The sequence below is a fragment of the Chrysemys picta genome, chromosome 7, assembly GCF_011386835.1.
Source record: "Chrysemys picta bellii isolate R12L10 chromosome 7, ASM1138683v2, whole genome shotgun sequence".
In the NCBI taxonomy this organism is placed as follows: Eukaryota; Metazoa; Chordata; order Testudines; family Emydidae; genus Chrysemys; species Chrysemys picta.
In genome coordinates, this window is record NC_088797.1 from 39,523,793 (window position 1) to 39,550,211 (window position 26,419).

Below are 26,419 nucleotides of genomic sequence, written 5' to 3' on the forward strand. Positions count from 1 at the left end.
CTTACTTCCCTGACCAGAAAATTACTGTTGGGGATGTTGAAATGCCTATAGTTATCCTTGGGGACCTACCCTACCCCTTAATGCCATGGCTCATGAAGTCATACACAGGCACCCTGGACAGTAGTCAGGAGCTGTTCAACTATAGGCTGAGCAAGTGCAGAATGGTGGTAGAATGTGCATTTGGATGTTTAAAAGCACGCTGGTGCAGTTTACTGACTGGGTTAGAGCTTAGCGAAACCAATATTCCCATTGTTATTACTGATTGCTGTGTGCTCCACAATATCTGTGAGAGTAAGGGGGAGACGTTTATGGCGGGGTGGGAGGTTGAGGCAAATCGCCTGCCCGCTGATTACGCGCAGCCCGACATCAGGGCGGTTGGAAAAGTACAGCAAGGTGCGCTGCGCATCAGAGAAGCTTTGAAAACCAGTTTCATGACTGGCCAGGCTACAGTGTGACAGTTCTGTTTGTTTCTCCTTGGTTGACTCTACTTTCCTGTAAGCCAACTGACCTCCTCCCTTCGATCACTGCTTTCAGAGGCAATGAAGTCATGATTGTTTCAAAATCATGCATTCTTTATTAATTCATCACACAAATAGGGGGAAAACTTGCAAGGTAGCCCGGGAGGGGTGGGTGAGGAGGGAAGCACTGGGTGGGGTGGTGGATGAGGGGAGGAGGGAAGGACAAGGCCACACTACAGTTCAAAACTTATTGAATGCCAGCCTTCTGTTGCTTGGGCAATCCTCTGGGGTGGAGTGGCTGGGTACCCGTAGCCTGCCCCCCGCGTTCTTGGGCATCTGGGTGAGGAGGATATGGAACTTGGGGAGGAGGGCAGGCAGTTATACAGGGGCTGCAGCGGCGGTCTGTGCTCCTGCTGCCTTTCCTGCAGCTCCACCAGATGCCTGAGCATGTCAGTTTGCTCCCCCATTAGCCTCAGAATTGCATCCTGCCTCCTCTCAGCCTGCTCCTCCCTCCTCTCATTGCGTTCATTTAACGCTTGCCTGGACTCTGCCATTGTTTGCCTCCACGCATTCTGCTGAGCTCTTTCAGTGCAGGAGGACTGCATGAGCTCTGAGAACATCTCTTCACGAGTGTGGGTTTTTTGCCTTCTAATCTGCGCTAGTCTCTGGGATGGAGATGATAGGGGGAGTGTAGAACCATTTGCGGCTGCGGGGGGAAAAAAAGGGAGAGTAGTATTTTAAAAGATACATTTTAGAGAACAAAGGGAAGACTATTTCACACTGAATCAAGTGATTCACATTACATAGCATATGTGCTTTTGCTACAAGGTCGCATTTTGCCTCTTATATTGAGTGCCTGCCGGTTTGGTGTGTGACATCACACACGCTCGGCTGGGCAATAGAATTTGGCTTGCAGGCAGCAATGGTAAGGCAAAGGGTTTCGGCTTCTTCAACCTTCATAACATGTGGGAATGGTTTCAAACAGCAGCACCCTCCTTTCCCATACCAAGCAAAGCCCGTTGGGTTGGCCATTTAAAAGGAGGGGCTGCGGTTTTAGGGTGAATGTGCAGCACAATCCAATCCCTCCCCCACCCAATTCTCTGGGATGATCGCCCAACCCCCACGTGGCTAGTATCAGGGAAGATCCCGGTCAGCCATGAACGGGACTCCCCCCACCGCGTGGCTAACAGCAGGGATGATTTATTTTCAGCCAAAGGCAAATAGCCAAAACCCGGACCCATCTGCTGCAAGGTTTTGTTCTGCAATGATTCCAGACTACTTACTACTGGCCTGGCATGGTAAACTAATCATTAAACACCCTTGCTTTTAAACCCTGTATTATATTTTCAAAGGTACACTCACCAGAAGTTCCCTCTCCAGCTTCATGGTCTGGGAGCCCGCCTTGGGAGGGTTGGGAGGGTATTGGCTCCAGGGTGATGAACAGTTCCTGGCTGCCGGGAAGAAGGGATTCTCCACTTGCCTGCTGTGCATTATGCTATCCTCAACCACCTCCTCATCTTCAAACTCCTCATCCCTGTTGCGTGAGACTCTTCCCTTGCAGGTGTCCATAGACAGTGGTGGGGTAGTGATAGGGGCCACCCCCATAATTGCATGCAGCTCATCCTAAAACTGGCATGTATGGGGCTCTGACCCGGAGCGACTGTTTGCATCCTTTGTTTTTTGGTAGGCTTGCTTCAGGTCCTTAACTTTCATGCGGCACTGCTGTGTGTCCCTGTTGTAGCCTCTGTCCATCACGCCCTTGGAGATTTTGGCAAATATATTTGCATTTCGTCTTTTGGAACGGAGTTCTGCCTGCACGGATTCTTCTCCCCAAACAGTGATCAGATCCAGTACCTCCCGTTCGGGCCATGCTGGAGCTCTTTTACGATTCTGGGACTCCATGGTCACCTGTGCTGATCAGCTCGCCACGCTGGCCAAACAGGAAACGAAATTCAAAAGTTCCTGGGGCTTTTCCTGTCTACCTGGCCAGCGCATCTGAGTTGAGATGCTGTCCAGAGCGGTCACAATGGAGCACTCTGGGATAGCTCCTGGAGGCCAATACCGTCGAATTGTGTCCACACTACCCCAAATTTGACCCAGCAAGGTCAATTTTAGCGCTAAACCCCTCGCCGGGGAGGAATATAGAAATCAATTTTAAGAGCCCTTTAAGTCGACAAAACAGGCTTGGTCGTGTGGACGGGTGCAGGGTTAAATCAACCTAACACTGCTAAATTCGACCTAATCTCGAAGTGTACACCAGGGCTTCATGAGATTAATAGGATTAAACTGAGCTCAATATCGGATAGTATCATGTGATAAATAGAAACAATCAATGTAAAATAACACTTTAAAAAAATCTCACCTATAAGGGAATTTTTTAAGAATTCAAAATACCAGGCAACAGTCCAAAGTAAGAATTAAGGGTGTGGCCTATGCTGAGTCCCTCTTTTTGCTTAGAAGAGAAATGTACGCAAATAATATTTTTTTTAATCAGTTTTTTGATTTTTCCCTCAAATAAAGAAGGGTCTGTTTGTTTTAAATTGTGTAAGACAATTGTATATTTCATGCCAACATTAGGCACAGAGGAGACTTTTTAAAGTTCACTAACTGAAATAAAAAATTATTAATACTACTTTAATTATTGCATACAATGTAATATACTATCACAGTTTTTGGATTAATCATTCTGCTGGAAGAAGCTATTAGTTCTTTATGCCAGAAAATATTGATATTATGTAATTATTCTGAAATGCAATAACAAAAAACAGTTTTTAAAACCTGTGTGTTACAGTTCATGTTATGCTCCACATTATTAAATATTTATGCATATAATCTACTCTGCTGCCCATACATTTTAATCAGATACTTTCTGCTTTTATAATAATCACCCAATTTAAGTGAAAATTATTGTAGCTATAGATGTATGAAGTTGTAAACTGCCTCAACTTCAAAATAATCTGTACCACTCTATATATTTTTGTAGATAATAGAATATCCACAAATTGACAAGTGGAAACACCTGAATGCATTCTGAAACTTGCAGATAATACTCATGAACTAATAAATGTGAAAGGATACATTATAAATCAGTTCAAATATTATTCCCTTTAATTATGTCATTAGAACAACACAGTCTTATAAGCAAACTGAAAAAGTCACTGATGTATGGCAATTAGACCAAGGCATCACCACTATTGTGCTAATAAGTAGCATCTGAAAAACTGTATAGTACTTGTTTCATTGTTGGATCCTATCATTGCAAGTAATGATTTCTGGGGGGTTAACAATCTGATTTAATAAACCATCAGGTATTACATGGTTTCTTGTCTCCAGTATCTGTTGCAATTATTTTAAAAGGTTAAAACATGAGACCAAGAGCCAAGTCATCATTATCCCAGCAAACTTGTTAAGCAAAACTGATGAGACATTTCCAGCTGAAAAAACAGCTAAAACCTTTTATGCAGGCTACAATAACTGAATAATCACTTCTTAAAGCCAACTTTAAAAGCATTCATGGATAAAAACATTACTATACCATACTGCAAGATTAATTATAGATGTACAACAATATAGACATTTATAGGCTTCAAAAGGGTCACAAATCATCAAAACAAAACACTGTTCAGAACTTTTATCTGTCTGATTTTAAATGGCACACAGTCAAGATTTTATATATCTTTATCCACTGCATTTTCCAGTAAGCCAGAAAGTGTCTCATTTTTTCTTTGTCACTATGATGGGTAGTGGCACATTTTCCACATCTCCCATAACAAAATAGAAATTAACTTTGGATTGACCTAAAAGACACCTGATTTCTTTAGGAAGGATCTCACACTGACACTACTCACTAGACAGTTACTTTTTCTTACAATTAACTTCCCCCAAAACTCAGAGAAATGTGGTTATTTTTCCTCTAACAGAAGTCTAATTGGCTGTGAACATATATACTGTACTGTAGGTCTTATGCTCTTAGAAGAACTGGTTACCTCACTCTTCCAGTAATATTTATGACCCTGTAACTCTAAGATGTTATATTGTTATCTCACTGCACAGTGTGACACACACAAATAATTTTATAAACAAAATGTCAATGATCAATTCTAACAGTGAATCATTTGCTCCTATATTTATAAAGCTGAATATTAAGGACGAGGTACCTTTTGCCATTATGTGTTTAGTCTCTAAAGTCTGAAGTGTATTTTCTTACCTCAGCATCTTGAGTTTCCTGATGTAATAAAGTCAGACCTGTTAGGTCTTCTAAGAAGGAATGTGAGGAATTAAAAACTTTTGCAAGGAAATTAAACCCCTCTCGCTCATACTGGTCAAGGACCTGTGAAGTAAACAGACAGAAAAGGAAATAAATACAACATGTAAAAGGTTTACTATTACTCATTGCTACATATAGTTTATGAAATAAAGGGTAAGCTTTTTGCACACCCATACAATTATTGTGCAATGGCTAATGAAGAAAATCACAGTGGGGTAGGGATGAGGAGAAGAATTGACAATATTACAAACATTTTCATACCACTGCAGAGAATCTTTCATTTCAGAACTACCAATACAAAAAAGGCCAATAAAAAAAGTTGTATTCTCCTCCAAAATCATGCAGAAAAATTTTGTAGATTCTGTAGAACCTGGTGGAAACCTCCATTACACTTTATTTGTTCTGTTTTGTACGTCATGTACAACTGGGACAAAATTTTTAGCTATCGCAACACAAAGTGTACATGTCATTCCTTTGACAAGAGATCTATTTTACATAGGATTTTTAATTTCCTAATGGTATGACTTTTTAATCACATACTATAGAAAATTACTATATTGTCCCCTCTTTATTTCTTCCCATATGTGATATATATACATTGCATATACAATTTCTATTACATATTTTTTTCTGTCCATTTTGAAAAGTCCTCACAATCACCACATCATCTTAATAGAATGCTAAGCACTTTTGGATAAGATCCAAGAGCATGCCGCAAAGCTGAAATGTTTAGGAAAAAAATTCTCCTGTTATGTATTGTTCATATTCCACCTTTTAATGTTTTTGTGGTGAAACAGCTGGGAACTGTACTGCTAATTCCTATTAATTACATTCACTCTGCTTCAGAAGGTAGGTAGCTTCCCCTAAAACTGAAGTAGTTCATTTTTCCTGGACTGCAAAAGAAGCTGGAAGTGCTGCAGCTAGTACTCTCTTTAATAATCACTAAGTGGATTCAACTAAGTGAGACTCAATGTAAGTGATTAAATTTTGTTTTATTTTAAATGAAGCATCCATTCAGTGCTCCTAGTATATTTACTATAAAAAAATTTACAACTCAGAAATGAAGTCCTTCTTGCCCAGTCATTTAAAATTAACCAAAATCACCTCTTACCCCTCTTCAACAACCTCATTCTTTTCTAGTCCAACCCCTCCTCAAAAACCTAGGAGCCTTGAATTGCTATAGCAGAAAATTGTGGGAACTTGCACAAACTGTCAGCATTCATCATTAGAGATGCAGCAGAATACGTCTACAGGGCTTTCCCATATGGTTCTCTAGAACTTCCGGCAAACTGCCCCAGGGGAATCTAATAGTTTTCAGCTGACAGCACTAGAAGTTTAATTGGCTAAGGAGTCTGGGATAGTAAGTCAAATCTTATTGTTAGATGTTCATTTAGCAGCACAATTAGCTACTGCCAGGGCCGGCTCCAGGCACCAGCTTACCAAGCAGGTGCTTGGGGCGGCCACTTCGGAGAGGGGCGGCACGTCCAGCTGTTCGGCGGATGGTCCCTCACTCCTGCTCGGAGCGAAGGACCTCCCGCTGAATTGCCGCCTCAGATCGCGATCGCGGCTTTTTTTTTTTTTTTTTTTTTGGTTTGGCTGCTTGGGGCGGCCAAAACCCTGGAGCAGGCCCTGGCTACTGCATATTTAGGTTTCCATGTATTACAGACAATTATGAAAGAATGAAAAATATTTTATATTAAAGAGGAGGAAAGCTTCTGCAAAATTCAAAGAGTTAAACAGTTCTAGAGGTGGTACTTTTGAAATGGAAATCTCTGAATGCTGACATCAATCTCTTAACAGCGTTAATCTGAGGAAGGACAAATAAATGGATACGACAGAATGAAGAATTAAGCCTCTTCTTAAATCAAGCCATACACATTTAAACACTGAGACATAAATAGCACTATATGTTCTGGTAGGAAATCTGGAGAAACTGTTATTAATACTCCAGAGATGTATTTCATCATACCAGGGTTTATGCGTTTTCTCTTTAGTGCATAGGTCTGTGTGCGAAGTTAATCCGAGTAAGAAGACAAACTTTCTTACATAATGATATTTTTAAAATTCACTCCTTAGAAATGAAAACACCACCCTTAGCTAAGTGCACACAATACAATATATATGTAGAGAATTGGGAAACAGCCTTCCATTTGAGATGTGTCATTATCTAGCATATACTGCAATACCTTTTCAAAATATATATATTTTAATGACTACTCTCTGTTCCAAAAGTCTATTAAAAGCAACCAGATGTGCAGCAGTTTCTTGCATCTGGCACTTCGTGAAACACTGCATATAGAAGTCAATTTATAAACTTGGACTGTGTTCAGAGTTAGGCCTGTATGTAGTCTGCAGAGTTATCACCATTATCCGATATGTGTTGTTATTAATTTACTTTGTTGGAACCACAATACAGAGTTTATATGACATCTCTTTAATGATGTAGGCCAGATTATATGCATGGTATGTAACAGCAACACACAGTCCACTTGCCATAAACTGTAGCATTATCCTGAAACATTAGAAGCATGTCAAATACAAAGCAGATAACATAATATATTGGTCCTTGCCCACAGTTAAAATTTGAAGGAGGTACACTACTTTTGGATAATCAAATGCTAAGGAAGTGGAAAAAAGGTAATACAGGCTCAAGTGACCAAGTATTAATGAAAGGATACTCGCAAAGGTTCAATCAGTTTCTAAATCATGTATTTTCTTTTGTTAATACTAACAACTTGGAAGCTATAAACAAGTAGTTACACATGTCAAATCCCTGTTACAATTCTTGTCCCCCTGCTGCTTCTTCTTACCCCCAGTGAAATACAGCACCAGCCCAATTTCCCTCTCCCAAGTTCTGTTTCATTCTACCCTCCTAAACCCAAACACTAGATTCTAGCCAAATGCCCATCTCCTAAATTCCCAGGAATTGTGACTCAACTCAGATTTGAACCTTTCCTGCTGCTGCTTCCCTCGTGGGCCCAGTATCATTCCTTCAGCAGCCAGAGTTCTGTATACAAACTGCCCTGCTTTATTTCAAGTATGCCTCTAAGCCTTTCTATATTTGCCACAATAGCTGTGCATGAATACTTATGTTTGCATTATGTGTACTTGCAAATGAGCAGCTTGCATGATTGCACTGACATTTTCAGTGCACAGTATTTGTTTTGGATGGATGACCTGGAAGTGGAGGAATTTTTTTGTATGTTGTTGTAATGCTTCTTTGTAATGTGATCAGTATGGAAATTCCAATTAAATGTACTTTTTAAAAAAAGGTATGTTCATAAAATATGAATATTAATAAAATAAGGTATGTTAATTCATAAAACTATGAGCTTGGGGTATATTATTTTGGGGTCTGTTAAATTGTAACAGAACCCATTTAAATTGCATATGAATATTATACTATTATGACCAAATCTCCTATTGCTATAAATTGATCTTAAACTACATTTTTCTAGCGTTGAAACTCAATTCTGTTATACATACACACTTTCATGTGAACATGTTGCTGGCTTCACATGATCTTACGATGGCATATTTAGGTTAGGAAGGCAAACATGATAGTACAGTGTCAGTGTCTTGAAAATCCATAATATCAACCTAGACGGACATCGCTTCTAGAGCACTCTTCTACAAGCCTTGTGGATGGTGGTGGTGGTGGTGGTGGGGGGAAGCGGTAGACGTGGTATATCTTAACTTTAGTAAAGCTTTTGATACTGTCTCGCATGACGTTCTCATAAACAAACTAGGGAAATACAACCTAGATGGAACTACTATAATGTGGGTGCATAACTGGCTGGAAAACCATTCCCAGAGAGTAGTTATCAGTGGTTTACAGTCATGCTGAAAGGGCAAAACAAGTGGGGTCCCACAGGGATCAGTTCTGGGTCCATTTCTGTTCAATATCTTCATCAATTATTTAGATAATGGCATAGAGAGTACACTTATAAAGTTTGTGGACAAAACCAAGCTGGGAGGGGTTGCAACTGCTTTGGAGAATAGCATTAAAATTCAAAGTGATCTGGACAAACTGGAGAAATTTTCTGAAGTAAATAAGATGAAATTCAATAAGGACAAATGCAAAGTACTCCACTTAGAAAGGAACGATCAGTTGCACACATACAAAATGGGAAATGACTGCCTAGGAAGGAGAACTGCGGAAAGGGATCTGGGGGTCATAGTGGACCACAAGCTAAATATGAATCAAACAGTGTAACACTGTTGCAAAAAAAGCAAACACCATTCTAGGATGTATTAGCAGGAGTGCTGTAAGCAAGAAACGAGAAGCAATTCTTCCACTCAACTCCACACTGATTAGGCCTCAACTGGAGTATTGTATCCAGTTCTGGTGCCACATTTCAGGAAAGATGTGGACAAATTGGAGAAAGTCCAGAGAAGAGCAACAAAAATGATTAACGGTCTAGAAAACATGACTGACGAGGGAAGATTGAAAAAATTGGGTTTGTTTAGCCTGGAAAAGAGAAGACCGAGAGGGGACATGCTAACAATTTTCAAGTATATAAAAGGTTGTTACAAGGAAGAGAGAGAAGAATTGTTCTTCTTAACCTCTGCGGATAGGACAAGAAGCAATAGGCTTAAATTGCAGCAAAGGAGGTTTAGGTTGGACATTAGGAAAAATTTCCTAACTTTTCAGGGTGGTTAAGCACTGGAATAAATTGCCTAGGGAGGTTGCAGAATCTCCATTATTGTTTAACTTGCTCTTAAAAATCTCCAAACACTTGTCAGGGATGGTCTAAATAATACTTAGTCCTGCCATGAGTGCAGGGGACTGGATTAGATGACCTCTCAAGGTCCCTTCCAGTGCTATAATTCTATGATTCATGTAACAGGTCCCAAGATTTTGAACAACAAAACCAAAAAAGAGCTAACAACAAAATATGTTTTAAGTTGAATAGTTCATTGACTACAGGCATATTTCTAGTCTTACAAACAGAAAACTAAACTTTACCTTGAACCAAACTAAGAATAGAGTCCATGTAAGTTCCACAACCCAAGGCACAGGACCAAAAGAAACTGGTAAGTCAAGGAACCTATCATGGAGAATATCCTTGCAGCAACTCCATGTCTACTGATCTCAACAGTAGTAGCATCACACAAAGGAAGAAAAATGGTATCTCTGGTAGGATAGACCTAGACCATTTAGGGATTTATTTATAGGTCAATGTCAACACCTTAAACTCCACCTGAAATTCTCAGCCCATATTTATTTATTCAATTTATAACTACCACATGAAAGAGTGCCCATCCCAAGCTCTGGTCATTTTTTAAAACTCTTAAAATATAATTAATTTTAAATAGACTCTGACAATTACCCACCCTTAGCACTAGCTGAACCGAAGCAAGAGAGGAACAAAACTTGCATTGCTCACTAAATAAAAACGCACCTCCTTATTAACTCTGCTAACAACTTCATCTACACATTGATTAGGAGGGATGACAATGCAGAACCTGTTGGTACTCCACAAGACAGAAACCTCCAAGTTGAAGAGCTATCACCCAACATTGTTCTCTGGGAGCTCTCTGAGAGAAAAGAACAAAGCCATGCAAGAGCAGCCTTATCCACTCCAGCCAGAAACAAGACACTGACCACCTCTTGACACACAGTGTCAAAAACATAATAATTCAACTTCCGATCTTTATCCATCACCAGAAGATGACCATCAATCAACGTTACAAGTGTGGTCTCTATTCTGTACCCAGGTCAAAACCACAACTGATAAGAATCTAGGAAGTCAGAGGTATCCAGGTACACAGAGTTCTCTTACCACAAACTTTTCCCTAAACTTAACCAAATATGGACGATTAGATAGTGGTCAATACTGGCTATCTTGTCAGCATCAGGAGATACAGAGCTCAAGCACATGCTTTCTCTAGTGCAAATGGCACTCCGTCTTTACCTGAAGAAGAGTTCTGTTTAAGTTCAAAAACTTTTCTCTCTCGCCAACAAAAGTCAGTCCAACATATTAGCTTACTCACCTTGTGTCTCTAGTATCCTGAGACCCACACTGCATACACTCTTCAAAGCTGTCACTGACAGTTTCCACCACTAAAGATTCTATAATTCCCACCCACTTGCCTTTGCCAGTCAGGAAGGACAAAAGACCCAAAGCAAAGATTATGGCATGAAGTTCTCCCAGCACATCCAGACACTGGGTTGAGCTCAAACATGGAAGATTTAACATTTGTCCCTTCCAAATATTGTTCTTCCTCCTCAGATACAGTTAGCTGAGGTTTGAATCAGACTGATTTTATCCACAAAGCAACCTGAAATTTCATCACCACAAGAGGGCCTTTATAATTAAAAATTGTATCAATTTTCTGAACTAAAAATAAATAAGTAAACATTAAAACTATAAAAGGGAGAAATAGTAGCAACTGGTATTTGACATAGCATCAATATCTGAGCAACATACACTGTACTACAGAAGTGCAATGATGACATGTTATCCTTATTAGCAGATATCTCAAACTCTCAGGTGGAAGCATCAGATGCATTTGTAGCTATAGAACATAATAAGGAAGAAGAAGACAGACTGAGGAAGATTATTCATCCCAAACTCCCATGCCAATAGACCACACAAGATACTCCGCAAGTAGTCAGGAATAAATCAGACATCAGCTAATCACAACATAATTTCCAAAAAGCATTTCCAGATTAAATAAGTGCCCAATTTGTTGTTGCACACAAAGGGAATTCTCTCCTGTTTAGCCATGTCCCAAAGGGCAGGAATCCTAAATTCTATGGTTGGTGTGGTTTTGCTTTTCTGGTTCACTAGAATTATTTTCTTTGCTGCTAATACAGTTCTCAGGACATCAGGATGATTGGTCTGAACAGGGCTTTTAGTGGAGGACAAATATTTGAGATATGGTATTATCAAAGCCATCTTCTATATAGCGTAGATGTACATATACACTTATCTATTAAAATATATTACTGTGACCCTCACCAGGGATACTCAGGGTTGAGAGACACAGCAGGTGGTGATGAAGTGCATCCACTCCCTGAAACCAGCAGCCTCTGGCAACATAAGCACTATCTTCCATGCCTCTGCAGGCCTGCTCTCTGTACAGGAAGTTATAGGCACAGACCAATCCCTGATTCCTCAGAGCATTCCCTGCAGTTCATAGGTACTAGAACTAGGAGTGCTGGTGGTGCTGCCGCACCCCCGGGCTTGGAATGGTTTCCATTATATACAGAGTTTACAGTTTGGTTCAATGGCTCTCAGCACCCCCACTATAAAAACTGTTCCAGCACCTCTGCTGCAGTATGCTGACCATTAGACAAAAATTAGAAAGGCCCAGGCACAAAACGAGATTAAACTAGATAGATATATAAAGGGTAACAAGAAAAAATTCTATAAATATATTAGAAGCAAGAGGGACAAGGTACGCCCGTTACTCAATGATGGGGGGGAAACAATAACAGAAAATGTGGAAATGGCAGAAGGGCTAAACGACTGTTTTATTTTTCACCAAAAAGGTTAGTAATGATTGGACGTCTAACATAGTGAATGCCGGTGAAAATGAGGTAAGATCAGAGGCTAAAATAGGGAAAGAACAAGTTCAAAATTACTTTGACAAGTTAGATATCTTCAAGTCACCAGGGCCTGATGAAATACATCTTTGAATACTCAAGGAGCTGACTGAGGCGATATCTGAGCCATCAGCAATTATCTTTGAAAAGTTATGGAAGATAGGTGAGATTCCAGAGCACTGGAAAACAGCAAATATAGTGCCCACCTATTAAAAGGGGAATAAGGACAACCTGGGGAATCACAGACCAGTCAGCTTAATTTCAGTACCCAGAAAGATAATGTAGCAAATAATTAAACAATCAACGAACACCTAGACGATAATATGGTGATAAGTAACAGTCAGCATGGATTTGTCAAGAACAAATCGTGTTAAAGCAATCTAATAGCTTTCTTTGACAGGGTAACAAGCCTTGTAGACAGGAGGGAAGCGGTAGATGGGGTATATCTTGACTTTAGTGAAGCTTTTGATACCATCTTGCATGACCTAATGAACAAACTAGGGAAATATAACCTAGACGGAGCTATTTATAAGGTGGGTGCATACCTGGTTGGAAAACCATTCCCAGAGAGTAATCATCAGTAATTCACAGTCAAGCTGGATGGGCATATTGAGTGGGGTCCCACAGGAATCAGTTCTGGGTCTGTTCTGTCCAATATCTTCATCAATGATTTAGATAATAACAGAGAGTACACATAAAGTTTGCGGATGATACCAAGCTGGGAGGGGCTGCAACTGCTTTGGAGGATAGCATTAAAATTCAAAACGATCTGGACAAACTGGAGAAATGGTCTGAAGAAAATAGTATAGAATTCAATGAGGACAAATGCAATGTACTCCACTTAGGAAGGAACAATCAGTTGCACACATAGAAAATGGGAAATGACTGCCTAAGAAGGAGTACTGCAGAAAGGGATCTGGGGGTCATAATGGAACACAAGCTAAATATTAGTCACTGTTGCAAAAAAAAAATCATTTTATTTAGTGCTGCTGCTGTAAAAAAAGAAAACATTTTGGGGTGTATTAGCAGGAATGTGGTAAGCAAGACACAGGAAATAATTCTTCCACTCTACTCCACGTTGTTTGCTTAGTCAAGTTTAGTCTCTTGAAAGCATGTTATGATTTTGTTTTATATGTAACCATTTGTTTCCATTATTCTTTCTCACTATCACTTACATTCTTTGATAATAAACTTATACTTGTTTTCACTATAAATATATGCGAGTGCTCTGGTGTTAAGCAAAATGATGATCCTGAGTGGACTCTTACAAGCTGGTAGGTACTGTTCCTTTGGGAACAGCAGGCCTGGTAATACTGTGAGAATTCTGTGGCTAATCATTGAATCGTAGGACTGGAGGAGACCTTGAGAGGTCATCTAACTCAGTCCCCTACATTTATGGCAGGACTAAGTATTATCTAGACCAGTGGTCTTCAAACTTTTTTGATCGCGCACCCCTATCAGTAAAATTTTTTTGAGCATGCACCCCCTGCCGCGCCAAAGCAAAAAAAAAAAGCTGCTTGGACTCCCACCCGAACTGCCAAAGCAAAAAACAAACAAACAAACAAACAAAAAACAAAGAAAAGCATTCCTCCTGCCGCGCACCACCAAGGATCCTCTTGCGCACCCCACTTTGGAGACCACTGATCTAGACCATCCCTGACAGTGTTTGTCTAACCTGCTCTTAAAAATATCCAATGATGCAGATTCCACAACTTCCCTAAGCAATTTATTCCAGTGCTTAACCACCCTGACAGGAAGTTTTTTCTGATGTATAACCTAAACCTCTCTTGCTGCAATTTAAGCCCATTGCTTCATGTCCTATCCTCAGAGGTTAAGGAGAATAATTTTTCTCCCTCCTCCTTGTAACAACGTTTTATGTACTTGAAAACGGTTAGCATGTCCCCTCTCAGTTTTCTCTTCTCCAGACTAAACAAACCCGATTTTGTCAATCTTCCCTTATAGGTACTTTTGCACTCTCAACCAACCAACCAAAACAAAGACCATATTCTCCTGCTCACCAATGTGAGCTACTGTGAAACTATGGAACTATCCCATCACCTCCTCCTTTCTTCTTGTATTTCTTCCCTGATTTCTTTCCCACACAGCATGCCCCTCTTCAGTCCTTTGTAGAAGAGGGACCAGCAAAGTAGCATGCTTCTCTGCACTCCACATCCATTCCACTAGCAGAGTTAGAGTGATCCACCACCTTTCAAAATAATTTCCCTTTCTAATGCATCTGCATGTGTCTTTGATGATTGTAGCTTTTCTCCTAGGCTGATGAGACACCCTCCCTTCCAGTCTTCACTTTGCAGAGTTTTGGCCTCATATGAGCTCATATAAGAGCGTGATGGCTCTTAAATCGACTAAAAGATGTTGTGGATGTGCATAACCACCAGGATTAATTAGTCTAGTACTGAAACTATTTTTGTAACTGATACATTTTATTAGCAGCCCTTTTTATTCCCGTCTGTTTACTAAAGTAAAAGAATTGAATCTGATGATAGGGGAATAATATAGGGGATTTAGTGTAAAAGAGCTTGTTTTGAAATGCAAAACAGATGTATAACTGTGGTGTTAGATGCTTTTAACAGTCTGCTCCACAAAGAAGTCTGAACTCTTGGATAGAAAGAGCTTCAATAAGAGAATCTCTGTCTCTAGGACTACATCATATAATCATATTTACCATATGGTTAAGTAAAAATATGAAATACAAGCTGCTGATTTTAATTGCCTACCACTGATGCACAAACTGGCTCAAGTTTAGATGTTCATTTTTATCACATCATTTTTTAATCTTTAGTGATGTTTAAGCTTTTTTAAAAATTAATAATACAGCTGCAAAGCCTGAAACAATGGTATATTAAAAGCTTCAGGGAAAATAAAATGTGAGATTACTTCTACTGAGAATGGATTTATTAGTTATATTTTTAAAAGTCATTATTAAATCATAAATATGGGTTTGTAAGTCACCTTCTAAGGCTGTGCTTTAAATAACAGATACTGGTTTTGAGTAAAGAACTTGTATTGGTCCTTTGTTGTTCCTCCCCTTTGTACGTCTCCCACCCCTCCTACAAAAAAGAAAAAGAAAAAAGTTTAACCATTTCAAGAAAAGAAGCTCACAGAAAGTTACATTTTGTCAGAGAAAATTATACAAACTGGCAAGTTTTGCAGGCACCTGGAAGTCAGCCAGCCAGAATAGGTACCGTGATGCTCTGTTTTCAAATATAGAATTATGTTTACAATTACGATAAATGTTAACTCACTGAGAAGTGACACGTCAATTTCAGTGATTGCACGTAAAACAAGAGTCATTTAGGAGCCCTGCCAGTTAAATTCTCCAGAGTTCTATCTAATTACAGTTGCAACAGGAAGTACAATGGAAAACTAGAATGGCCATGAACTGTGCTATTGCCTGAGTGTGCTCTGCATATAAAAGTGGGAGAGGAACTGAAGACAAGGGACCCAATTCCCTATGGCACAGGTTCCAGGGAACAGAAATCTAAGTTTGCAGAGGCAGTGTTGTGAACACTTAATTTTATTGCAAGTCTTCTGATAGTTGAAGTTTTTCTTAAAGGCTCAGCTTCTAGAATCACATGATTTTGTGAGGATCTGAGTTTTCATTAGTGTCTTGCCCTCACAGTTGTGGAGAAAAGCTTGAAAAATTGACCCCTAAGGGCTCAAAACCCATAAGGCAAGAACCCAACTTTGATTACTTTTTAAAAGTCTTTTTATTTTTAAGGCAATCTCATTATTTTGGGGGACCTGACTCATGATTTTTGAACACCTATGGTTGGCAATATTGCAGGAGTGCAAGGTGATTATAACCTAAAATCCCTGCTCCACCTAAGGGGCAGTAGCTGGCTGTCACTATATCAAAAATAATGTATCATCCTTTTTATGACATTGCACCCACTTATCTGTCACCCCCCCAAATCCATTCTCCCATCCAAAGCCACAATCAGCCTGAAAAGGCTCTTTTACAAGAATAATCAAACTCCACAGAAGCGTTTCCTCCTTCCCCACCAATATTGCACTTGCCTGAGGCCCAGGAAATGTTCAGTCTTAGACAACTAACAGATTTTTCTAGACATGAAAACATCACAGCTTTAAGGTTTGATATTTCCTGTTACTGCAGGGCTAGAAAAAAAAGTGTCATACTACTGGAAAAAGAGGATTCCGACCTTCCCAATGGGACCCAGAACTTACATCTAGAAAAGCTATCCTATGTCATTTTAGAGCTTTTCATGGCTTCCTCTGAGACTTGTGCAGTTAGTCTCTTGGTAACTAAGGTATTTGGATTTATAGGCAGAAGGATATGAAAAATAAATCCAAGAAGATTTTTAAAAAACAAAGACAAAAAAATGGATACAAACCATTCCATAATTGTTGTTCTTTGAGAAGTGTTGCTCATGTCCATTCCACGTTAGGTGTGCCGCGCTACGTGCGCCGTCACTGGAAATTTCCCCCTCACTGGTATCTGTTGGACCATCCCCAGCACCCTCTGGTGCTGCACGCTTATGTGCCAGAATAAGGGGCACTGGCCGGCCCCACACCCTCTCAATCCCTTCTTGCTGGCTAACTCCGACCAAGGGGCAGGAGGGTGGGTCGTGGAATGGACATGAGCAACACATCTCAAAGAACAGTTATGGAAAGCTAATAACCTTTTTTCTTCTTCGAGTGCTAGTTTATGTCGATTCCACATTAGGTGACTCACAAGTGGTACCGAAGGAGGTGGGCTCAGAATTCATGAACATGTGGATTGCAACACTGCTCTCCTGAACGTGGCATCATCTCAAGCCTGCTAGGTGATGGTGTAATGGGAGGCAAAGGTATGCACTGATGACCAGGTTGCAGCCCTGCAGATGTCTTGGATCGGGATCTGGGCCAGAAACACTACTGAAGAGGCCTGAGTTCTCGTCAAATGAGCGATCAAGCTGGCAGAAGGAGAGATGCTCGCCTTCTCGTAACATGCATGAAAACAGGAGATTATCCAGGATGAGATTCTCTGGGCTGAAACTGGTAGGCCTTTCATGCTATCTGCTATTGCCACAAAGAACAGCTTGATCCTCTCAATATAGAAGGCTAGGGCATACCTAACATCCAATGGACTCTTCTGAATTCCTGTGTGGTTTCGGGAAGGAAACTGGCAGGAAAATAGCCTGGTTACTATGGAACTGCCAGACCACCTTTGGAAAGAACGCCAGGTAGGGCATTTGTCCTTAAAGAACACCATGTACGGTGGTTCTGATGTAAGGGCCCCGATTTCCGAGACCTGAGCTCTCTGACATTTATGTATAGGGAACGCTCTTCCTGGGACTACAGGCTCTCTGTTCCTAGGTGTTCGAGGTGTGCTCCCCAACCTAGATCTGATGTGTCCGAAGTTAAAGATACTGAAGGCTGGGGGGTGACAAAGGGAACACCCAGTTACTGACAGGGGTCCTTCCACAGGTTGAGGGAAGTGAAGACCAGAGCGGGAATCCTAAGCACCAAGGCCAACCAAGTCTACAAGGGTCTGAGGCGCAGTCTTGCATGCTGTACCGCATAAGTGCACATGGCCATGTGACCCAAAAGTTTGAGGCAAAACCAGGCTGTCATGACGGGGTGGACCTTGACCCTGGATATCAGGTCCGACATTGAGCCTCTGAAAGGAAGGCTCTGGCCTGGTTTGAGTCTAGCATTGCCCCGATAAACTCTGTTCTCTGGACTGGAACAAGAGTTGATTCTGCTCGTTTATTAGTAGGCCCAGTGCTTGGAAGGTGGTTTGGACTAGGCTCATGCTGTTCTTCACATGCGCTTCTGAACGGAACCTTGATCAGCCAGTCATCAAGGTATGGACAAACCTGAATGTCTCGCCTACTATCACCGCCATGCATATCATAAAAACCCGAGAGGCTGCAGACAGACTAAAGGGAAGGATGGTGAACTGATAATGGGTCTGGTTTATGATAAACCTGAGGAACCTTCTGTGGCATTGGAAGATGGAAATGTGGAAACAGGTGTCTTTGAAGTCGAGGTTGGCGTACCAGTCCCCTTGATCCAGGAAGGAAACGATGAAGGCCAGAGAGACATGTGAAAACTCAGTTTCTTGTGATAACCTTTGAGACAACACAGGTCTAGGATGGGTCGAAGACCCCCTCTGGCCTTCAGGATTAGGAAATATTGAAAGTAAAACCCCTTCCCTCAAGTTCTGAAGCACCTTTTCCACCACCCCTATCCGCAGGAGGGCTTGTAAGAAAGGTGCCTGAAGAGGGATGGGTATGGGGGGGGTGAGAGGGAGGGGTGGAAGAAAACTGAAGGGTGTAATCATCCACCACTAGGGGATCGGGGGTGGAGGAGTGGCCCAACACAGGTTGCACTCCACTCCACCCCTTTGTTGTCCTTTCTTGGTATCGGGGAGTGTCCCTCTTGGACTGTTGCTTCTTACCCTTTTTTCTCGGGACCAGAGATGGAGAATAGTGCTGAGAAACAAACGGTGCTGGAGGGGTGCTTTGCACCGAAGTTGAAGCGCTCAGTGCCAGATTCGATCAGCTTGGCTCGGACGCCAGGCTAAGTGTGGCTTACATTAGGATAGCCCTTCATCTAACTTCCCTGTCTTTCTTTGTAAGAGGCCTCAAGTCCCAACAGATATCACAACACTCCTCTACATGAGCCTCTCCCAGACACTTCAGACAACTAGAGTGTGGGTCACTCACCAGCACAGGCTTGCCGCAGGAGGCACAGGGTTTGAAGCCCAGGGAGGGCCTAGCCCCAGGGGTGAAGGGAGCCCCTCTATGTTAAAGGGTCTAACTATCTACTTAGAGGTTTTTAAGGTCAGGCTTGACAAAGCCTTGGCTGGGATGATTTAGTTGAGGATTGGTCCTGCTTTGAGCAAGGGGTTGGACTAGATGACGTCCTGAGATCCCTTCCAACCCTGATATTCTATGATTGATCTATACTAATACTATTTACAATATTTATACTACTACTAAAATGAAGACTAATAAACTAAGCTGAAGAGAAACCACTGAATAACACTTTGCCAAAGCAAGAGGAGTTGTTCCAGTGACCATCACAGGCAATAAGAAGAAATTCAGAGGGTGTGGGACCGGTAGTGCCCCTTATACTGGCACATAAGCGCTTGACATCAGAGGGCACTTGAGCCAGACCAATGAATATTGCTGAGGGAAAAATTTCCGGCAACAGTGCATGCAGCATGCGCACACCTAACGTAGAATAGACATGAGCAAGTACTTGAAGAAGAACAAACATTTGTAAAATTGGTTACTGTAACATGTGGGGGCATATAAAAATGCATGATGTGATATAAAGGTTTATCAGAAATCACTAGTGATGACTCGCATAAATAACTTATGACTGCACCACTCATTGTAATGTGGTCATCCTAAATTCATGCCAATAAAACCATCATACCACACCACTATGTATTGTGCACATGGATGAGAGTGAGTTTGAGTACACACTCACAAACACACACATATCCCTATATACATACATTATATTATTTTTATGATCTCATTCATAAAATTAAGTTTCTGAAAAGGACTGCAATCCAGGTGCAAGCCTGAGGGGGTTATGTTGAAATAGTTGGATGGTTATAGACCAAGAACCAGCTATGGCATCGTTTTTGGCTGGTGCCCAAGTACTGAAAATACCCTATGTATAAATAACTGTCTCCCCATTTTCCTGTAATTAATATTTAAAAGGAAAGCAATTAGGGTGGAAGAAAATATTCTCAGCTCATGTAAGTATAAATGTTTTATGTTAAAAATTCATCTAAATGAGAAATTCCTATTTTGATTGGGGGGGGAGGGGAATCTGTAGCAATTTGAAAATGTTTTGTCTGTTGTAAGAGTGTTCATAAATGTCAATATTTAAATGTAATGTAGATTAATTTGGGGGTGTGATTGACAGCAAACAGAAAGTATTACCCTCCTGTACAGCATGTCCTCAAAGATGTCTTGCCAAGTTTGGCTGTTTTTATCCTACTATGAGATTGCTTCAGATTCCAATCCTTACTTTAGGGAACTGGAGAAGAGAAGGAAAACATTTTTTAAAGTTACTAATGTATCACATTTGTGTAACCTTGCCTTGTGTGTATAGGTGGCATGGGCTAGAGGGGACTGAGCCCCTCCAAATCAAACTACCTATCAACTCCCCAACTGCCTGGCTCTCTCCCTCCCCGCCCTCATGCATGTACAGGTCTGCATGCCCTGATATGTGCAACATGACACTATGGCGGTCTCCTCCAGATTCTTCCTAGTGGCAAGAGCCAGTGTGTCGGAATGGGGAGCCAGGGCCACACCAGCACTGGGGGACAGGTGGAATTTTTGCTGCCCAAGCTAGCTCTCCATTGCATCGGGTCCAGGAGCTGGGGTGAGTGCAGGGTTAGGCAGTTTCACTCTGTAATCCCCAGGCACAACCCCGCAGGACAGGAGACGAGCTGCTGCTGCCTGGGATGAGTGCTGGGCAAACTCGCTCTGCAACCTCCATGGGACAGGAGCTGCCACTGCCCCACGGTAAGTGTGGGACAGGCTCGGTCTCCAACCCTCCCCCTGCATTGGGCCCGGATACTGCTGGACCCAGCCCCATGAGACAGGAATCAGTGCTGCCTGGGGTGAGTGTGGAGCGGGCTTGCCCTCGAACCCCACTCTCTAGGTCTCTCCCAGCCTGGCCTAGCCTCCCCCAAACAATATTTCCCCCCTTCATCTATGCCTGTGTGTGTAAAGTTCTCAGGAAGCTAGTGTGCTTGTCCCATCTCCTGAAATGGATTCCTTGTATATTTCACCTACAGGAAACCCTTTCATGACATCTAAAATATATGGCGTAAGAATTTAACTAGACAGTGCTACTAGTACTTTTAACTCTTCTTCCCCTCCCCAACTGAGATGGAATCTCTCTGTGCATGGCATTATAGTAAGAGAGAATCACAGTAAGAGAGAATCCCTGTCTGGAAGCATTTACAATCCAAACAGAAAAAAACAAAGAAAGAGCAGGAGAAAACAAATATTATCCCCATTTTTAGAGATGGGAAACTGAAGCACATATATATTGGGGGGGGGGGGGGGAAGGGGTGTTTCGAAGGTATTTAGTTGTCCAAAGATTCAGATAGGTGCCTAGTGGGATTTTCAAAAATGCCTCAATAGGTTAGGCACCTAATTCCTATTGATTTCAATGGAAGTTAGCATCTAAATACCTCTAAATCTGGCCCTAAAAATCACACAGGAATCTGTGGAAGAGCCAGGAACTGAATCCACATCCAGAGTCCTAGTGTCCGTCGCTAATGTACAAACTGGCTCAAGTTTAGATCACATCATTTTTTAATCTTTTGTGATGGTTAAGCTTTTTAAAATTAATAATACAGCTGCAAAGCCCGAAACAGTAATATATTAAAAGATTTGGGGAAAATAAAATGTGAGATTACTTATAACTAATAAATGCATTATCAGTAGATTTTTAAAAGTCATTATTAAATACACCTCTACACCAATAAAACGATTTCCTCAGGAGCCAAAAAAATCTTACCACATTATAGGTGAAACTGCGTTATATTGAACTTGCTTTGATCCGCCGGAGCACGCAGCCCCGCCCCCCTGGAGCGTTGCTTTACCGCATTATATCCGAATTCGTGTTATATCAGGTCGCGTTATATCGGGGTAGAGATGTAGTAACTATGCATTTATAAGTCAGCTTCTAAGGCCACAAGACCATCTTGACGAAGGATAACTTCTTCATAATGTCCCATATTTTTGAGTAACCCATACCACTGAAAGGGCACACACTATAAAGCCTCTTAATTGAGGCCCCATCATACTTCAAATTAAATTTCATATTAAATTATATATGTTGTATTTTTAAGATATAAAATTAATTGCATTATTGTATTATATTTAGATTTTTTCTTTATATAAAATAATTGGAAGTTTTATCTTACTAAATTTCCCTTTCTTCTCTTTTAATCTGGGCATCATTAACTCTGCCCTCCCTCAAAATAAGATTTTAGTCAAATCATGATGCTTTTCTCTTAACACCTCCATGACCCACCCTTTTGTTTGTGTCCAGACTGCCAAAACTTCTATCCAGACCCTCATCTCCTCTTTTTACTTCTGCAATCCTGACCTCTTTCAGGTCCATTCAAAATGCTGCTGATATAATCATCATCTTCCTAGATCATCAACCTGATCGTGTCACTGACTTCAAGACCCTCTACTTCCTCTCCCTTCTCTAGAAACTTCTGGTCCTTACTTCCAAAGTGCTTCTTTTATCTCACCATGTCACCACCCATTCCCTTTGTTCTGCCAACAAAAGATAGATAGTTACCTGTTCCGTAACTGGTGTTCTTCGAGATGTGTTGCTCATGTCTATTCCACAGTATGTGTGCATGCTCGCCACGTGCACCAGTGCAGGAAGTTTTCCCCTTAGCAGTACCTGTACCGGGGGAGCACCGCTGCAACCCCTGGAGTGGCACCTCTATATCACGCTATAAGGGGAGCTGCGCACTCCCCCCACCCTTGGTTCCTTCTTGCTGGACAACTCCAACAGAGGGGAAGAAGGGTGGGGTGTGGAATAGACACGAGCAACACATCTCGAAGAATACCAGTTACGGAACAGGTAACTGTCTTTTCTTCTCCGAGTAATTGCTCAAGTGTATTCCACAGTAGGTGATTCCAAGCTATATCTGTTGGAGGTGGGTAGGAGTTACAAGTTCCCAGGACTCAGTACTGCCCTGCTGAACCCGGCATCATCCCTAGGTTGGGAGTCGATCGCATAATGCTAAGTAAATGTGTGAGCGAAGGCCCAAGTGGCCGCCCTACAGATGTCCAGGATAGGGACATGAGCTACGTAGACAGCCGATGAGGCCTGAGCCCCTGTTGAGTGCGCCCTGATGATCGGTGGCGGGGGAACCCCGGCTAGATCATAGCATGTGCGTATGCACGAGGTGATCCAGCGGGAAAGACGCTGGGTGGAGATTGGTTGCCCCTTCACACGCTCGGCCGAGGCAACAAAAAGTTGCGAGGATTTCCACAACGGCTTGGTCCGATCCAGATAAAAAGCCAATGCCCTACGCACGTCGAGCGTGTGAAGGCGGCATTCCTCGTTGGAGGAATGGGGCTTAGGATAGAGCACGAGAAGAAAGATGTTCTGTTCCATATGGAAGGTGGAGACCACCTTCGGGAGAAAAGCCGGATGTGGGCGAAGCTGGATTTCATCCCTGTGGAAGACCGTATATGGAGGTTCCGAGGTCAGGGCCCTGAGTTCAGAGACATGATGGGCAGAAGTGATCGCTACAAGGAAGGCTACCTTCCATGAGAGGTGAGACCAGGAATACATGGCCAAGGGTTCAAAGGAAGGCCCCGTGAGGCGGGATAACACCAGGTGTAGGTCCCATTGCACCACAGGGTGTCTAGCATATGGGAATAACAGTCAAGGCCTCTCAGGAAGCGGGAGGTTATATTATGGGAGAAGACCGAGAGTCCTTGCACCGGTGGGTGGAAGGCCGATATGGCCGCCAGGTGTACCCTGACAGAGGCGGGTGCCAGCCCTTGGGTCCTAAGGGACAGGAGGTACTCAAGGATGAGCTGGAGCAGTGCGGACGATAGGGAAGCTCCCCGCTCCCCCGCCCACCTGGAGAATCTCGACCACTTTGCCAGGTACGTCCGGCGTGTGGATGGCTTCCTACTTTCCAGGAGGACACACCTGACCTCTTCCGAATACCTCCCCTCCTCCTCGTCTAGCCACTGAGCAACCACGCTGTCAGGTGGAGCATGGCCAGATAGGGATGGAGAAGGCGGCCTCCGTCCTGGGAGAGGAGGTCTGGGCAAAGCGGCAGCCTCCTCGGAGGGGCCGCCAAGAGGTGCAGGAGGGTCCTGTACCAGTGTTGGCGGGCCCACGCTGGGGCTATAAGGATGACGCGCGCTTTGTCTGTTTTTACTTTTTGCAGGACTTTGCCGATAAGGGGAAACAGTGGGAAAGCGTAGAAAAGCTGGCCCAATCACTGCAGGAGGAAGGCATCCAAGATCGCGCCCCTCCCCACACACCCCCGGAACAGAACCGGGGGCAACGCCGGTTCTGGCAGGTTGCAAAGAGGTCGACCTGGGGAACTTCCCAATCTCGGAAGAGCCGGTGAGTGACCTCCGAGTGGAGCAACCACTCGTACTTGGGGGAGAAAACCCTGCTGAGGCGATCGGTTTGCGTATTGCGGACGCCTGATAAGTGGAACGCCCTCTGTGGGCTATACAGAACTCCCATAGGCTCAGGGCTTCCCGGCAGAGGGCCGAGGAATGAATCCCGCCTTGCCTGTTGATGTAGTACATTGCGGCGGTGTTGTCTGTCAGGACTCTGATCACTTTGCCGCGAAGGTGCGTGTTGAAGGCAACACATGCCAACCGTATCGCCCTGAGCTCTTTGACATTTATGTGGAGGGACAAGTCTGAGGTCAACCACATCCCCTGGGTTTCCACGTTCCCTTTGTGAGCTCCTCAGCCCAAGTCCAACACATCGGACACCAGGTCTAAAGACGGGGTCACCTCGCGAAAAGGAACCCCTTGCAGCATATTGCTCGGTAAGACCACCATTGTAGGGAGGCAAGTATCGGGGATGGTACCATGAGAACCTTGTCTAGCCCGTCCCGGGCCTGGGAGAACTGGGAGGCTAGCCAGAGCTGGAGGGGCCTCATTTGGAGCCTGGCGTGGCGGACCACATATGTGCATGCCAGCATGTGCTCCAGGATCCAAAGGCACGCTCTCACTGTTGTCACCGGGAAAGCAGTGACCGAGGCAATGAGATCTTTTAGGGCCTCAAATCTGCCCAGCGGGAGAGAGGCTGTGGCCCCTAAGGAGTCCAGCAGTGCCCCAATAAACTCTATGCGCTGCACTGGAACTAACATTGATTTGGTCTCGTTCACCACTAGGCCGAGATCGACGCATGTGGAAAGGAGCAGCTCCACATACGCCCTTACCTGGGACCAAGAGTTGCCCTTGAAAAGTCAATCATCCAGGTATGGAAAGATCTGTACCCCTTCCCGTCTGAGGTAGGCCGCTACTACAGCCATGCACTTTGTGAAAACCCTGGGCATTGTGGATAGGCCAAACGGAAGGACTGTGAACTGGTAGTGGTCTAGCCCCACTAGGAAACGGAGGAAAGGCCTGTGCTCCTCGAAAATATGGATGTGAAAACACACTTCCTGCAGGTCCAGGGCAGCGTACCAATCTTCTGGCTCTAGGGACGGTATAACAGAGACCAGGGACACCATGCGGAACTTGGAGCGGACCAGAAAACAGTTGAGATCCCGCAGGTCCAGGATGGGCCTGAGACCCCCTTTTGCCTTTAGAATCAGGAAATATCAGGAGTAGAAACCCTTGCCCTGGAATTCTACTGGAACTCTTTCCACCGCCCCCAGGTGCAGTAGTCGCTCCACCTCCTGCCCTAGGAGGTGGGCATGCTCCGGGTCCCACAGGCCCATCGGGGGGGGGGAGGGGAGGGGTTGGGCAGGGGTAAGCTGAACTGCAACGTGTAGCCCCTATTGGTCCCAAGTTATACAGGACCACGCCCTGCAGAAGGCAGACAATTGGTTACAGAACACAAACTTTATTAATAGGGGAGTCTCCCTGGCAACTGCCCTGGTGCCCCCCGGCAAATAGTCAAAACCACCTCTTTCCCTGCCTCTTGCCCTTAGAGGGCCCTGGCTGTGGGGCAGAGCGGGACTGTCGCCGAGACCGGCGCTTCTGGTCTCTCGGCCTCTTGTACGGGGGCTCGTATCTGCTTCTTGCAGGTTGAGCCAACAGTTGCGGTTTGGCCTTGTCCTTAGACGAAGGGACGTAGGAGCCCAAGGTTTGCAGAGTGGTACTGTAGTCTTTCATCCCGTGCAGCCTGACCTGTGAACAGAGCTTTCCCATCAAACGGCAGGTCCTGCATGAGGGACTGGGCCTCCGCCGACAGCCCGGTCAGAAGGAGCCATGACGCCCAGATATCATAGATATGCATAGATATCGTGGATGCCATCGAACGGGCTGCCGTGTCAACCACGTCCAACGCTGCCTGAAGGGCCGCTTTGACCACCGCCGCCCCCTCATCCACCAGAGCCTTAAAGTCCTTTCTGTCCTGCTCCGGGAGGAGAGGTTCAAACTTCAGCAGGGACTCCCA

At 43.3% G+C, this 26,419-nt stretch overlaps 1 protein-coding gene across 8 annotated transcripts in view; it reads right to left on the reverse strand.

Moving 5' to 3' along the window:
• Nucleotides 1-26,419, reverse strand: part of ATG7 (autophagy related 7) — a 282,373-nt gene that overhangs the window by 161,971 nt on the left and 93,983 nt on the right. For 5 of the 8 annotated variants that reach the window (XR_010589424.1, XR_010589425.1, XR_010589427.1 and 2 more), the window contains exons 18-19: nt 15,251-15,348; nt 4,666-4,788 (exon numbers count right to left, since the gene is read on the reverse strand). Coding sequence is in view for 3 of the 8 variants with exons in the window: in XM_065553113.1 (XP_065409185.1) it covers nt 4,666-4,788 (123 nt within the window). In the remaining 5 variants the exon portion in view is untranslated. The remainder of the gene's footprint in view (nt 1-4,665; nt 4,789-15,250; nt 15,349-26,419) is intronic. The other 3 variants (XM_065553113.1, XM_065553112.1, XM_065553111.1) reach the window with 1 other exon arrangement.